At 39.3% G+C, this 16,062-nt stretch overlaps 1 protein-coding gene across 1 annotated transcript in view; it reads right to left on the reverse strand.

The window, feature by feature from the left end:
* Positions 1-304: 304 nt before the first annotated feature.
* Tbc1d12 (TBC1 domain family member 12) overlaps positions 305-16,062 on the reverse strand; it is an 82,886-nt gene continuing 67,128 nt past the window's right edge. The window contains exons 9-13 of the mRNA XM_051199710.1: positions 14,822-14,893; positions 11,667-11,795; positions 10,773-10,882; positions 2,884-3,142; positions 305-882 (exon numbers count right to left, since the gene is read on the reverse strand). Of these exons, the coding sequence (XP_051055667.1) occupies positions 814-882; positions 2,884-3,142; positions 10,773-10,882; positions 11,667-11,795; positions 14,822-14,893 (639 nt within the window). The 3' untranslated portion in view covers positions 305-813. The remainder of the gene's footprint in view (positions 883-2,883; positions 3,143-10,772; positions 10,883-11,666; positions 11,796-14,821; positions 14,894-16,062) is intronic.

A 16,062-nucleotide genomic window follows, 5' to 3' on the forward strand; every position in this document is an offset into this window, starting at 1 on the left:
TTCTTACTCTCAAAGTCAAGTCTTTAGTCCACTAAAGTGCAAAAAAGATCTCTCACTCTACCAGTTAGGGTTTTAATGTTAAGTTACTACATATCAATTTGTTAGACAAGAAACAAAGAAACAAAAAGGCTTAAAACTCTTTAGTGATAGAAATCCCTTAGAGAAAGAATGTCTCTTAAAAAAAAAAAAAAACAAAAAAAAAAAAAAAAAAAAAAAAAAAAAAAGGGACACAACACTGTGGGAAATACCACAAACAAAACAGGTGGCAATGTCCCACCAGCTTTCCAGTTCTAGAGGATCAGAACTGCCCTAGCCTATGATGCCCTAAGAGCTTCAGTGACTTAAATAACCTACAAGGTAAGTTGCTTACTACTGGTCTACAATAGCTTCAAAAGCTTGGAACTGGAGATAATACATGTATCCTTTTTGGAGGTAAAGTAGGATTTAACAATCCTATTCTGACCCCCAAAGTGCTTTTGTGGTAATTGTTAAAAAAGAAAAGATATAAAAAAATTGAAGTTTCTTTGAAGCTATTTTTAAAAAATTATTGCATTTAAAGTATTCACTCCAAATTATGGAGTATGTAATAGCCATCTAAGCCTTTTCCTCTGAAAATCGGCTCTTCAGGTACTTTTTTGTTAATACTGTCTATAAATTACACATTTCATTTACTTTAGCCACGGAACGTCAACTTAGCAGTTTTCTAGCTCTTGATTCTTCTCTCCAACATTTCCTTCCATGCTCCCTGCACAGGAAACAGGAAACTTTCCCCAAAACTAGCTTTTGCATTTCAGTTTGTTCTTAACTCAAATGTTAGCTCTTCAGAGCAGGACTGCTGTTCTTATCCCCTTCTTTAATGTCCTTCGTTACAGATGCAAAGACCTGCAAATAGTATGAAACAAAGAAATTTAAATAACCATGGGTTATAAACACAGATAGCTTTCCTGAAATACTACCATTCTCAAGTCCTCACTCCACTCCTGTTCATTAAAATTTCTTTGGGCAGGTCTCACATAGCCCACACTGACTCTGAACTTTCTTTGTTGTAGCAGAGGATGATTCTGAACAGTCCATCTTTTGCTACCACCTCTTCAAGTACTGAGATTTCAGGTGCATGCCACCACCTCAGGCTTTATATTTCCTTGGAGTTTTTTGTTTGATTGCTTTGTTTTTGCTTGTTTTCATGTTTACATTTTATTGATTCATTGGTTGTCTATGTGAGTTATGTGTGCATGTCTTGGTCAGCAGACAGCTTTCATGAGTTGGTTGTCTTCTGCCCCTTGGGTCCTGGGAATTGAACTCAGATCGATAGGCTTGACAGCAGGAACCTTTACTTGTTGAGCTGTCTCCCCACCCCTCCTTTTTTTTCTCTTTCTTTTTACAGCCCAGTTTTACTGCATATAATTAGATTGCAGTTTTCATCAACTGCAAATTACTCTGATATTGATGGACTAATATCCTATTTCATCTCAAGGGCAATTAAACTAAGAACTTAAAAGACAATTTGTGTCATCCATTGATGGACTAAATGTCATTTACCAGTATGTGTGTTTCTCCTAACAAGACTAAGCAGCTGAAAAGCCAGATTCTCTGGAAGTGGTTGTATATGATATATTCTCAGAAGAGGAGGGTCAGGGGTTCAAGGCTGTCCTGGTTCAAATAAGAATGGCTGCCACCGGCTCATATATTTGAATGCTTGGTCATCAGGGAATAGGAATACTTGAGAGGGATTAGGAAGAATGGCTTTGTTGGAATAGGTGTGTCACCTAGCTTTGTGGTTCCAAAAGCTCAAGCCAGGCCCAGTGTCTCTCAGCTACCATGTCAGTCTGAATGCCACCATTCCCCCAAAAAAGGATAATAGACTAAACTTCTGAAACAGTAAGCAAGCCCCAATTAAATGCTTTCTTTTAGGAGAGTTGCCGTGGTCATGGTGTCTCTTTACAGCAATATGACACTAAGACAGAGGTCATCTTCAGCTATACTATAAGATTAAGTCCAGCCTGGGTTAAATACGATCCTGACTCAAAACAAACAAACAATGAGGATCAGACATTAGGATCTTTTTGTTGCAAGCCTTTTTAGTAGGAAGCAGATGGTGCTTTTGTGTTGTTTCATTTTCTACTATTATCTATCTATCTATCTATCTGTCTCAGGTATGTGAGTGCATTAGCATGCAAGTGCACAGTGCATGTATGGAATCATCCACATGTGAGACCCAGAGTATGTATGTGCCATAGTGCATGTATGGAGTCTTCAATCATGTGGGACCCAGGGATTGAACTCAAATCATTACACTTGGCAGCAGGAACCTTTACTTTACCCTTGAACCATCTTGTCAGTCTCATAGCAGGTTACTTAATACAATTTGTGTCTGTTTGAAATATCAAAGTAACCCCATGACTGCTACGGTAAATGAGTGATTACTGTAGGTGGCAATACACTAAAATACTATAGGACTGATGGGAGATGCCATTATGTATATATGTTTCTCATACTGATTAATGAATAAAGCACTGTTGGCCAATAGGAAAGGAGGATATGAGGAACTAGGAGACAAGGAGGAAAGAGGAAGGAGTAAGGAGGAGTCAAGATGGAGAGACTGGGGAGACCAGACACCTGCCCCACTCCCCGGTAAGGAGGCCGCGTGAAAATACATAGATCAACAGAAATGGGTTAATAATTAAGACAGAGCTAGCTGATAAGAAACTAGTAACGGGCCAACAGAATTATATCACATACAGAGTCTCGGTGTGTTAATTGGGGCTGGCGGGGCAGCGGGACCAGACCAGGTGGTGGGCGGAAAAACCCTACTCCTTACACAGGACCTATATAAAAAGTCAACAGATAATTTGAACTCTAAACGTTAAAAAAAAGTTACTCTACCTGAGTCCATTTTTTGGTGCTATTCTGCATCTGAATGGCTGCGATACAGCTGAAAAGTTTTTCTGATGTGATATCTTCTGGCAATTTGGTAAGAAATTGTGCTATATGAATAAAGTCCATCTGTAGGAGTATATCTTCATATAGCCGGAGGATCCCTAATCCAGTCCTAAATAAAAATTCCTCTCCATCTCTGCAAAACACATCCCAGACACGACAAGCCAGATCAAGTGGAAGTGATTTGCTGTACAGCGTGAAGATCCTAAAGTTAAGGAGGAAACAGTTATTGAATGGTTTAATTTATTGACTTATTTACTCTATTAAGCATCACTATGGAAAAAGAAGGGTATAAGTGTAGGGCCCTGCATTGACCCCTGAGGCACATTGAGCAAGCCTAAAGCTGTTGACTGGAACATCTTGCCCCAGTGTTGTTGGTACTCTTCCTGTTTTTTTGCCCCTCCCCCTCCCAGTTGTCATTGGTATTCTTCCTGTTTTGCTAACACACACCGAGTAGGGAGGAGCTAAGCCTGAAAACCCTGTTATTTTCTACTGTGCTGTGAGTCAGTATATAAGCCCATCCCATCCCCTCAATAAAGGGCATTTGGCATTTCGATATTGCTGTTGTCCCATTGTCTTGTCTCTTATTTCAATCTCTAGGCCTTTGCCATACTTGTGGGACAGATTTTAGCACAGGTGCTACAAGTGGAGGTCCCACCGAGATTGGGAAGAAAGGATCACCTAAGAGATAGCTCTCAGAGGAAATGAGAGTGTATTGAAGGACGGGTGCCAATAACTGTAAGGAAATTCTCAGTGGATAATTAGTGTGGCCCTACTAAAAAGACAGGGCACCAGGATTAAAACTAAAACAGCTAAAGATTTCATTGCCATATTAGAGAAACATAGTCCCTGGTTTATGCACTCTGGAGGCTTCAACATCCCCAATTGGGAACAGGTAAAAAGAGATCTCCAAAAAGCTTATAAATAAGAGGAGCCTGATAATTTCCCTATTGAAAGACAAAAAAAAATAAAGTTAAGGAATCCCCCCCCCCCACACACACACACACTAGAAATGAAGGACAGTCTGACCTGGAAAGCTAACCCAGACCACTATCAGTTCCCTGGAATTTGCTAACTTCCCCTCACAAGGCCCTGAGATAACAAGATACCAAAAATTCACTGGTGCCCCTCCTTTCAGTGAGTCAGCAGGTGGTGAATAGGGTCCTTAAGAAACAAAGAGATAGCTGCACCTCCAGTTTTCCCTGACAAGATTAATTAGCACACCCTGAGGCCCTAAGTTCTGCTGACCCTAATGGCCTCAAAGGGTCACATACTCAATGGACAGAGGGTCACACCCTCGCCCTAAGCTTGTGGGTTTTGCCTTTAAAAACACCTGTGCCTGGAGAATGACGCTTCTCTCTAGCCTGTGTGCTGAGGGGGCCCATTTGAGAAAACATTTCCTATTCATTAAAGCCTTTTGCGTGTTGCATCAACTGGACTGGCCATTGAGTTCTTGGGGGTACCGACTGAAACTTAAACCTATTACCACCGTTTCCCTTTGGCATCTAGTTAAAAATGCCCTCCTGAGCAACAATGTTAAAGTAAAAGAACTAATGGCAGAGATGAATAGGACTTTTGAGGAAGTACAAGATTTAGAATCTGTGAAATCAGGGAACAGGTGATAGTCCTACTGTAACTGATGAAGAAGATACTTTGGAAGCAGAAATTGTACAATTAAAACAAAGAATTTCTTAAGTTGATGAGTGCAAAAGCTATCCACTATGGCAGAATCCCTTTTGTGATCCCTTTAGTAGGTAGGGCCTCTGTGCCGCAAGGGATAGAGAAGGAGGTCAAAGATTTAATGACCAAGGTAAAAGCATTAGAAAAAGAAAGACAAGCTTTTCCTGTGATGAGACAGTGGATCCTCAGGGTAACAGGGTTAGGGAGCACAACCCACTAAATTTCAAGGATATAAAACAGCTTAAGGAGGCTGTCTCTGCTTGCAGGCCCATGCTCCTTTCACTCAGGCAATTTTTGAGTCTTTGCAGTGTTAAACTGCAACCCTAGTGATTGTATGCAGCTCTGTAAAGCCACATTGAGTGGAGGTGATTATTTGCTCTGGAGAGGTGAATTTAAGAATATTGCAAAGAAACCGCCCAATGCAATGCCACTGCTGGATTTCCTGCTAGGAATTTAGATATGCTCATGGGTGATGGGCAATATGCTACCCTTGATGCTCAAAATTGTTTTTGACCCAGCGCTCTATGCATAAATTGCAGCTGCTGCTACTAGAGCTTGGAAAGCTCTGCCTAATAAGGTCACAGGTGATCAACTATCTAAGGTATTACAGGGACCATCTGAGCCCTATTCAGAATTTGCAGACTGCTTCCTACAGCTGGCCAGTCACATTTTTGGTGATGTTTAAAACGCCATGCCCATAGTTAAACACTTGGCATTTGATAATGCGTCAAGAGGTTCTATGTCCCCATAAGGCCAAAAGTCCTTTTTTTTTTGGGGGGGGGGAGTTTCGAGACAGGGTTTCTATGTGGCTGTGGAGGCTGTCCTGGAATTAGCTCTTGTAGACCAGGCTGGTCTTGAACTCACAGAGATACGCCTGTCTCTGCCTCCCAACTGCTGGGATTAAAGGTGAGTGTCACTACCCGGGCAAGGCTAAACGTCTTAATGACTATATACACATATGTCAAGACATAGATGGTAATCACATTATGGGCCAGGTTATAGCTTTAGTCATGAAAGGAGGTGGGAACAATGGAGGAGCCAGGTCAAAGATTTGCTTTGAATGTAGACAGTCAGGACATTTCAAAAGGAACTGCCCCCAGAGTGCCACAATGCAATCGAGTCCTGGGCCAGGGTTTTGTCCCCATTGCTGTAAGGGTCACCACTGGAGCAATGAATGTAGATCAAAAACATGCCCTTGGTAATCCCTTACCAGCTCCGGAAACCGGGAAGCCGGGGCAGCCTCAGGTCCCTCAAGCCCAGGTGTATGGGGCAATGGATACAGCTGTAACCTCCAATACAGATGATCCCTCAGAGAAACCCCTTTATGTCCAGGACCTTATCAGAGGTACCCCAGGAAGTGCTGGATTGGACCTGTTTCGACACCCAAGCAATATTAACACCACAAATGGGCACTCAAGCTTTAAGCCTCTTTCCTCAGGAGTGATAGGGCTATTATTAGGATGCAGTAGTGCCCTGTTGAAAGGAATTAAAGTCATTCCAGGAATAATAGAGGAGAAATAAAAATCATGGTTAGGGCAGAAATGGAGGTATTAATGATACCACAGGGCACTCGGATAACACAACTGGCTTTTCTCCCTGTGTTCAAAACCAACAATCCCCTTTTAAAGAACACCAGGGGATCTGCTGGTTTTGGCCCATAGGCTCCATGGGTGTCTTTTGGGAATCAAGTCTTAACAGCGCTCCATGCTCACCCTTACCATAGAAGGTAGACAATGTTCTGGACTTGTAGACACTAGAGTACAATGGCCACAAGCATGGCCTCTTCAGCCAGCCTCCACTCATTTACAAGGAGTGGGTACTGCTGTGGCTCCAGAATGTAGCACTCAGCTTCTTAAATGGTCAGATGATGAAGGACATAACAGGCCTTTTTCAACCTTTTGTGTTAAGTCATAAACCTGTTAATCTTTGGGGAAGAGATATGCTTCAGGCCATGGGAGCAGTCCTTAACTACTGAGCCTATTAAAAATATGCTGGCTGACCAAGGTTATGTACAAGGAAGAGGACTCCAAGGTGACCCTCAGTCTGTAGCATCCAAACATTTAATTATCAAAAGAGCCAGAGATTGCTCTGGGTTGGGCAATTTTCCTTAGGGAATATTGCTGCGCAGCCTCCCATTCCTATCACCTGGAAAATTGATACCCTAGTGAAGGTGTAGCAATGGCCCTTATCTATTGAGAAATTACAGGATGCACATCAATTTGTACAGGAACAATTGGGCAGGACATATATATTGTTCCTTCCACTTCCCCATGGAATACACCAATTTTTGTTTAAAGAAAAAAATCTGGAAAATGGAGACTCCCACAAGATCTCCGAGCTGTTAGTGATTGTATGCAAATTATGGGAGTCACACAGCCTGGCTTACCTTCCCCTCTATTCCTCAAGGCTATTATTTATTAGTTATAGATCTAAAAGATTGCTTCTTTACCATTCCCTTGCATCCTCAGGGTAGTGAGCGATTTGCATTTAGCATTCCTTCTGTTAATTTAAAAGAAGCCCTATAAGAGGTATCAATGGGTGGTGTTGCCTCAAGGAATGGCCAATAGTCCCACTATTTGTCAAGTTTATGTATTTTTGGCCACTGCCCCATTAGGGAGAAATTTCAATCCTTGTAATATTATACATTATAGGGATGATATTCTTTTACCCCAGACCCTAAGGAAGTAAATGAGGCTTTTGGAGAATTGCAACATCATCTTCAACTAGCTGGCTTAAGAATAACCCCAGAAAAGATACAACAAGAATTTTCCTATCAATACCTGGGTCATCAATTGTTATATTCTGGTATCCGCCCTCAAAAGATCACTTTAAGGCTGGATAGACTGACCACCCTTAATGATTTTCAAAAATTATTGGGAGATATAAATTGGGTTTGATCTAGTTTGGCCCTAACCACTGGACAGCTTAGACCCTTATTTGATATTTGACAAGGAGATCTGATCCCACTTCTCTGCTCCCCTTAACACCTGCTGTGTACTTGTACAAGAATACTTCCAATCTTCACACTTATACTGACTATTCTATGAACATGCATCCCCAGGAAGAACATTTAGATCTTCTCCCCAGGCAATGCTTTCCATTATTCAAAAGGCATACAAAATGAGTCTTCAAGTTTTTGGCAAGATCCCAGATATAATTGTCACTCCCTATACTCAACAAATACAATGGCTTCAACAGTTTGATGAGGATTGGGCACATTTCATGTGTTCCACATCCTGCCACTTTGATAATCATTTCCCTTCCAATAAATTAACTCATTAAAAAAAATCTCCGTGTTTCCCCAAAATTATTTTCATAAATCCGTTAAAAGGGACTCACGATGTATTTACACATGGCTCCTCAAATGGTTGTGCAGTTGTTGTTTCCTTTTCCGTTATTAAACACTCTACACTACAAGTGAAATCTGCACAATATGCTGAACTAGCTGCAGTACAGTTAGCCCTGCAACATTCTTCTGATGAGCCGCTTAATTTATACACTGACAGTAAATATGTGTATCACTGCTGCCTACATAGCTCCGGTCTCTCATGTATAAGAACACTTACTAGCCACAAAAGCCTACTATGGAGTCACTCTCATCCAATTTTTGTAAAGCTTCTCTGAGCACATTTTGATTTGCCCAGCCCTTTGAGTGAAGTGCCATTGACGATTTAATACTAAAACAGATAGTGCCATCATGATGATGAGAGAGCCTGGTTATGAAGTTGCCTGCAAAACACCTTAGTGCAGGGTCGCTTAAATTCCATTTTAAAGGTACTAGAGACCAAGATATTAGTATAGTTAGGAATTGTCCCCTATACACAGAGTTCTTACCTGTTTCACACCTTGAAGTTAACCCTTGGGGAGTCACACCTAATGGTATCTGGCAGATTGATGTTACCCATGTTCCTTTCTTTGGCCGACTACAATTTGTTCATGTACCTGTGGACACCCATTCCCATCTCGTATTTGCTTCTGCCCATACTGGAGAAAGGCTTAAGTATGTTAAGAGCCATTTTTGCAAGCCTTTGTTTATATGTGGGTGCCCAGACAACTAAAAACTAGTAACAGCCCTGCTTATAATAGTTAGGGTTTCAACTCTTTTTGCAAAAATTTTATCTCCAGTAAGATGGGTATCCCTTATAGTCCTCAAGGTCAGGCCATGGTGGAGCGTGCACATCATACAATTAAAGCCTATCCTTATAAAACAAAAAAAGGGGGAATATACAGGGTCTCCTGTAAATTCACTTGTCCTTTACATTTTAAATTTTTTAACTATTGATGGTGGTGCTTGATCTGTGGCCGACAGGCATTGGTGCCCTCAGTCATTTCTTATCAAAATTTACCAATGATACTGAAGTCAACTGTCTGCTGCTTACCACATAAACCCTCAAAGTTAAATCAAAACATCCTGAAAATAAGAAATTAAATAATATTTACTTTTAGAATTTTGGACAAAGCTTTGAAAAACATCTTATTAAAGAAATACTACCATATATAACGTAGCTTTTCTGTGTTAAGAATAAAGAAATTGGCTGGGCAGTGGTAGCGCAGACCTTTAATCCCAGCACCTGGGAGGCAGAGATAGGTGGATCTCGTGTGAGTTTGAAGCCAGCCTGGTCTACAGAGGGAGCTCCAGCACAGGCTCCAAAGCTATAGAGAAATCCTGTCTTGAACACCCCACCCACCCACCCACCCCCCCAAAAAAAAAGAAAAGAAAAAAGAATAAAGAAATTGCAACTATTTTTTAAGATTATTAATTAGTAAATGCTAGGCATTAAATACGATAATCCATCACTACAGTTCACTACATTTCAGGGATTGCTATACTCTTAGAAAAAAAAACCATTTATTCATTTATTTACTCTGTGTGTCTGTGTGTGTGTGTGCATGTGCATGCATGTATGTCTGTGCATGTACATGTACATGTTTGCCATGATGCATGTGGATATCAGAGGACAACTACTGGAGCTGGCTCTTGTTGTGGCAGGGTCTCTCTTGCTTCTGATGCTGTGCTCATTACTCTAAGCTAGCTTCCCCATGATTCTTTTGTCTCTGCCTCCCATATTGCCTCTGGAATGATGAGATATGTGCCACTACATCTGGATTTTTTGTTTGTCTCTTTTGTTTTTTGAGATAGGGTTTCTCTGTATAACAGTCCTGCCTATCCTGGAACTAGCTCTGTAGACCAAGCTACCTAGAATTCTCTGAAATCCACCAGCTTTTGCCTCTCAAGTGCTGGGATTAAAGGTGTGTGCCACCAATGCCTGGATGCATCTGGATTTTTATATAGGTTCTAGGGATCAAACTGAAGTTGTTGGGTTTGTGTGGCAAGTGCTTTCCCATGCTGACCCATCTTCCCAGTCCCCTATTCTTCTCTCTTTCCTTTATTTTAAAAGATATATGTGTATATATTGTATAATTATACATATATGCATAATTCAAATGTGTGTGTGTGCCTGTGTGTGACATGACTGCTGTACCCAAGAAGGGCAGAAAGAAGGTGTTAGATCCTCTGGAGTTGTAGTTACAGGCTGTGGAGCTGCTCAAGCTAGGTACCGGGAAATGAACTCAGTTTTTCTGCAAGAGTAGCGAGCACTTTTTTTTAAAGGACTGCATCACTCTCTTAAGCACTGGGCAATTTCTATAGGTTTTCTCCTATTCCCTTTTATAATTAAAAACAGAAACTGATTTCAAGCCAGTCTATGATTTTTGTTTGTTTTGTTTTTTAAGATGAGATTTTTCCTTGTAGTCCTGGAACTCACTTTGTAGACCACGCTGGTCTTAAACTCAGAGATCCTCCTGTGTTGGGATTAAAGGCACGTGCCACCATGCCAGGCTCCAGTCTGTTTTAAAATACATCCTTACAAAATATGGGACATTTTCTATTTGTAAGGGAAAGGTTCTGGTTTTGTTGTTGTTTGTTGTTTTGTTTGTTTTTGAAAACAGGGATTCTCAAGTAGCTATGGACTCAAGCAGGCCTTGAACTCACAGAGATCCACCTGCCTCTGTCTCCCAAGGGCTGGGACTAAAGATGTGTGCTACGAATGCCTGGAGAAAGATTCTCGTCTATCAGATTTACTATATTTCCTAAAAAGCAGAAAGTTTTACTTAATTTCCTTTTTATTGTTAATTTACATCTGTTAATGACTTACCAATCTATCAAGTATATATCTGGTGTAAGACTGTATGACTTGAAATGAAGAAATAGTTTGGACAGGTTTTCCTCAAAGAATACTTCAAATGTTGCAAAATACTTCAACATCTATAAATAGGAAAAAAAAATCAAGAAAATTAAAAAATCTACTATAGGATGAGAAATCTTTAACATTAATAGCTAATCTTTATTAGCAACTCTTTTGAGTTGCTTCAAGTTTTCCTAAAATTGCCACTCAATGAAAACTGTTAGCTTCCTGGAGAAGTCCCACAGAAGACCACCATCCACATACGCAATCAGCAAGAGTAGCAGCAAGTCTTTTTTTTGTTTTGTTTTGTTTTTTTTTTTTTAATCCCAGCATGCTGAGGCCTGACATCCCACACAAAGATGAGATGGGAAGACCTGAGTGGGACATATGGACTCCTTTTAAGCACAGCTAAGGCAATTAAGTCATTTTATCTACCATTGGCTTAAGCAAGTAGCATTCATATTAGTATGATCTAGTTGGCTAGGACTAGTTAGGGGCTGATCAGGGCTATAGTTTTCCATATGGGGGGCAGGCCTGAACAAGTCCCAGGCTTTGTCTTTATTTGGTTATCATCTTGAGCTTTTCATGGCTTAGGCCCCTAAGACTCCTCTCCTTGCTATTGGGGATGCTGGAGATTGATTGCCCTTTGTCCGTGGCTTTTTCTCAGAAACTTAACCTCAGAAAACTGAAATTGAGGTCTGATCTCTCAAAGAAGACGGAGCAGCCTGTTTATGGCCTCTGCTTGGTCCTCTCAAAAAAAAAAAAAAAAAAAAAAAAAAAAAAAAACTGATCTATTTTGATTAGACTCATGTTTTTTACTCTAAGCAGACATTCAGAATACAGAAACATCCTCAATGTTCATACCATGCTGTGATCCACCCGGAAAAAGGCCAACTGGCACGGCTTATTTAGGAGATTTGCAAAGGCAATGAAGGCATCTGCTTCTTCCAAATTGAGGATGAGCACAGCTGCAATGAAGGACATCCCTTGGACCTTCAGAGGGAAGGGAAAGTAAAGATGGGTTTAAATAATTCCACAGTTTAGTTATCCTCCTCAAAATTTACAAACTGGTACTAAGAATTTACCAATTTTTTTTCCCAGTAAAAGAAACTACTAAGAAACTATAAGAGTTATGAATTTCCCTAAATTTGCACTTCACGTTCATGTGATAGGGTTTAATAAATCAGAAAAAAATTTAAATCAGCTGTTATTTGCTCTAAGAGCCTATCAGTGTACCAACTAATTATTTCTTCTTAGCCTGAATTCTTTCAAAATTACACATTAATGAAAATTAAGTTACTGTTGTCACATTATAACAGAAGAACTAAGAATAAAAGTCTATGGAATACTAAAATTCCAAGAAATTGTGGGGCTTGAAACACCTGAATTTATGGGGAATCACAAATTTAGGAAATTAAGGGGGTGGTGGTGAATCCCTTAACAAAAAGAAACTTGAACAAAGAAATGATAGCCCATGTAGAATACACCATTTAGAAAAAGATTCACTTACATTATGAAAGACCTTGCTATGAAAGACCTCTCTTTAATTAAAAAAATAAAGTCAAGATTTCTATAATAGACATACACACCAAGTTCCCTGAGAGTAACTGCAAGGACAGATGTGTCTTGTTCCCAACCAAATATTCTGAAATGTTTGTCCTTCATCACCATCTCCAGCTTCTCCTCCCTCCCTCTCTCCCTCTCTTCCTCTCTCCCTCCCTCCCTCTCCCTCTCTCTCTCTCTCTCTCTCTCTCTCTCTCTCTCTCTCTCTGTGTGTGTGTGTGTCTGTCTGTCTGTCTCTCTCTCTCTCTGCCTTTTCAAGACAGTGCTTCTCTATGTAGTCCTGGCTGTCCTTGAACTCACAGAGATCTGCCTGTCTCTGCCTCTTGAGTACTGGGACTAAAGGTATGCACCACTACTGCCTGACCATCTCCAGCTTCTTACTTCTCCTTGTAACCTACTTCAGATGGATTCCCACTCAGTGATATTACTTCACTGAACTGATTCATTTTGTTCTTTCTTTTCATGGGGATGAGAAGGATAGCATTTCATGCTGGAGCTTAGCTGGCCTAGAACACACTATATAGTCAAGGCTGGCCTCTGATTCATCACAACCCCTCTGCTTCAGGGTACTAACTGAGAGGATTACAGGTATGAATCATCACACTTTTTAATACACACTTTTTTGTTCTATTCTTATTTCTCTAATTTCCTTGCAAACTTTATGGCAATTGCCTATTCAATTTTCTCTAATAAGAGCTCAATGAAACAGAGACTACAGTAATCCGAATAACTGTCCCCCAAAGATGTTCATGTCCTCATATCCAGTGCCTGTGAAGATGCTACAAAAGAACTTTGAGAAATGATTAAGTAAGACGTAGAGAAGGGATACTGTACTAGACTATCGGAATGGGCCCAGAGTTAACATCCCTAAGAACCCTGAAGTGAAAATGGGATGCAGGAGAGTCATCCTGAGACTGGATGCTGTGAAAGGAGCTCCCTTTCACAATAAATAATGGAATCAGCTTTCACAAGGTGGGAAAGTGGATTCTGCCCTGGAGCCTACAAAAGAGCACAGCATTGTCACTATCCTGACTAAACATGAAGTCAGTTCTGGGCTTCTGACCCATAGAACTTTCAAATCTGTACTGTCTGAAGACACTAAATTTGTACTAATTTATTATAACAACAATAGGAAACTAATTCAGAGAACTGTATCCATGAATAATTGTACTCCTAGTACCAAAATATGTGTCAAATATATATGAGGCAAAGTGTTAACCACCAATAAATGAAAAGAACAAGTGCAAATAAAAAGAATAAAACCACATTTAACTTGATTTAAAACATGAATTAAAAACTGTGTACTAAGAAAATGCTGCCAATTAGTTGATGTTAACACTTTATCACTTAGAATTTTTACTTATGTATATGTACAAGCTACATAAAGTTTATTCACATATATCATGTATCACCCTAGTGCATAATGAAAGATAATAGTTCCTTCATGGTGTTCCAAAGTCTGGTTCTTTTAGTTATTATATGTTGCTTGTGGATGTCATTTATGGTAGTATTCTAAAATATTTAATTTGAACCTAATCAGAAGAAAATCATAAGTGTTAAAATTCTATTGCCCACCTTTTTTAAAATGTCAAAAACTGACTCTTTTATAAAAATTAAACTTACAGCGAAAAAATCAAAAAAAAAAAAAAAAAAAAAAGGAAAGAAAAAACAAACAAAACCTAAGGGCTATAGTGTGTTCTATAATTCTTGTGAAGAATATCTGACCAAAAGAATGTAAAACTTGCTCAAATATCACTTTTTTCCACCCAGACCTGCCAATTCCTGTCTTCACCGCAGTATGTTCCCCTTATCACTTTACAGTAACCTTTTAATAATTTATTTATATATTATCTGTTTTCTCTTTAAGCTCCATGGGGAGGTATAAACATGTTTTATGCACTGAAGTATCTAGAAGTGTCTAGAACACTGCCTGTCATGTAACAATGATATGCACATAAATATCTGTAGAAATGAATGTACAGATCAATGTATAACAGAACAAAGTTGTAGCAGATAATGAATCTACAAATCTTTAAGTGAAAAAAGAAAATATGAAAGTTCAATAACTTCTAGTTAAACATTAGACACTTAAATTTTCTTTGTTTCTTCCCCAAATTCAACATGACAGTAAAAGAAAATGTAAATGTTACCTTGGAAGAACAAAGAGAATAGAAAAGGTTATAAATAGTATAAAAAATATAAACAGCATTTTAGCAATTTTAATTAAAAATAGTAGAAATGTTGAAACAAAGATCTGCAGAAGAAAAAGCCAACAATCAGCAAGCCAGAGAATCCTGGTGAAAAATTGGAGAGTTTCCTCTTCAGGTAAACTATTTGTACTTACAAAAGATAGAGCTACAGGTAATCTGTGTCTATAAATAATTAACACAACATAGGAAGTCTTGAGTATAGATAAAATGTTTATACGCAAAAATCAGACTGAAACAAATACTTACATAACCAACATCAGGTCTGTAACATGTATATGCCCCTAAGATACTATGTAAAACATCGTGATATGGGCCACCCTTAGAAGAAAAGAATAAAAATTGAAACTGTAAGTATCTCTAGGTTAATGCTTATGAAATATTAAAAACTGTAAAATTGTAGCATTCCCTAAATGACCAGCTTTTAGCACATTTAATCATCATAAAAGCATTCTAAATGCATTATATCAAGATGTTTTCAGAGTAAAAGTGTGATCTTGAATAATAAATCAAATATACTCACTTGAATACAACTTAAACCATTTGCAAACAATTTTAAATACTTCTAGAGTATAACAAATATGATAAACACAGATTATTTTTCTATTTAAATTTTTTCTATTTTATTTATATACAAATGAAGTTTGAAACTAGGGCCTTGCACATGCATGCACATGTATCTGGAGTTCTAATTGGTCTTAATAATAAAAATTCCGGAGTCAAATACAGGGGCAAAAGCTCAAAGATCACAGAGATGGAGGAGCAAGCCACAGCCATACCTAACCTCACCAACTTCCCAGCTGAAAACAGAGAGTTCCTGTTTTCTCCCATCTATAATCCTTTCTCCACCCAGCCATCCCCTCACTTCCTGTCTCCACCCAGCCATCCCCTCACTTCCTGTCTCCACCCAGCCATCCCACATCCTGTCTGTCTGTTAGCTAGTGGCAAGCCCTACCTCTGATCTTCAAACATATTCTTATACTGAGCCCATTTCACTTTGTATACTTCCAGAGAAAATAAAAGGACAGGCATGATGTACACAGCTTTGGGGTATTACTGAGTCTGATATCAATGTGATCTACATAGTGAGTTCCAAGACAACTGAGGTTACATACTAAGACCCTGTCTTAAAATGTCAACTAGCTTATACAGAGTTGTGTAAGTAATTTTAATATCGATAGTAACTTAAAAGTATGTGCATAGCCTGCATGTCTATCTGTGTACAATGTGTGTGCATGTCCAGAAGAGAGTGTCAGATCCCCCGGAATTGAAATTACAGAGGGCTGTGATGTGCCACAAAGGTGCCAGGAATAAAACTTGGGTCTTCTAGCAGAGCAATCAATTGCTCATAACTTTGGAGCATTGCTGTAGCTCCAGTGAGTTTTCTTCTTCTTCACTTATTTACTTATTGTGCATGTGTACAGGTACATGCATGTCAGGAATTGGTCCTCAGGGTTTCTAGGATCAAACTCAAGTTGTCAGACTTGGCA

The sequence above is a fragment of the Phodopus roborovskii genome, unplaced genomic scaffold, assembly GCF_943737965.1.
Source record: "Phodopus roborovskii unplaced genomic scaffold, PHOROB, whole genome shotgun sequence".
Lineage (NCBI taxonomy): Eukaryota > Metazoa > Chordata > Mammalia > Rodentia > Cricetidae > Phodopus > Phodopus roborovskii.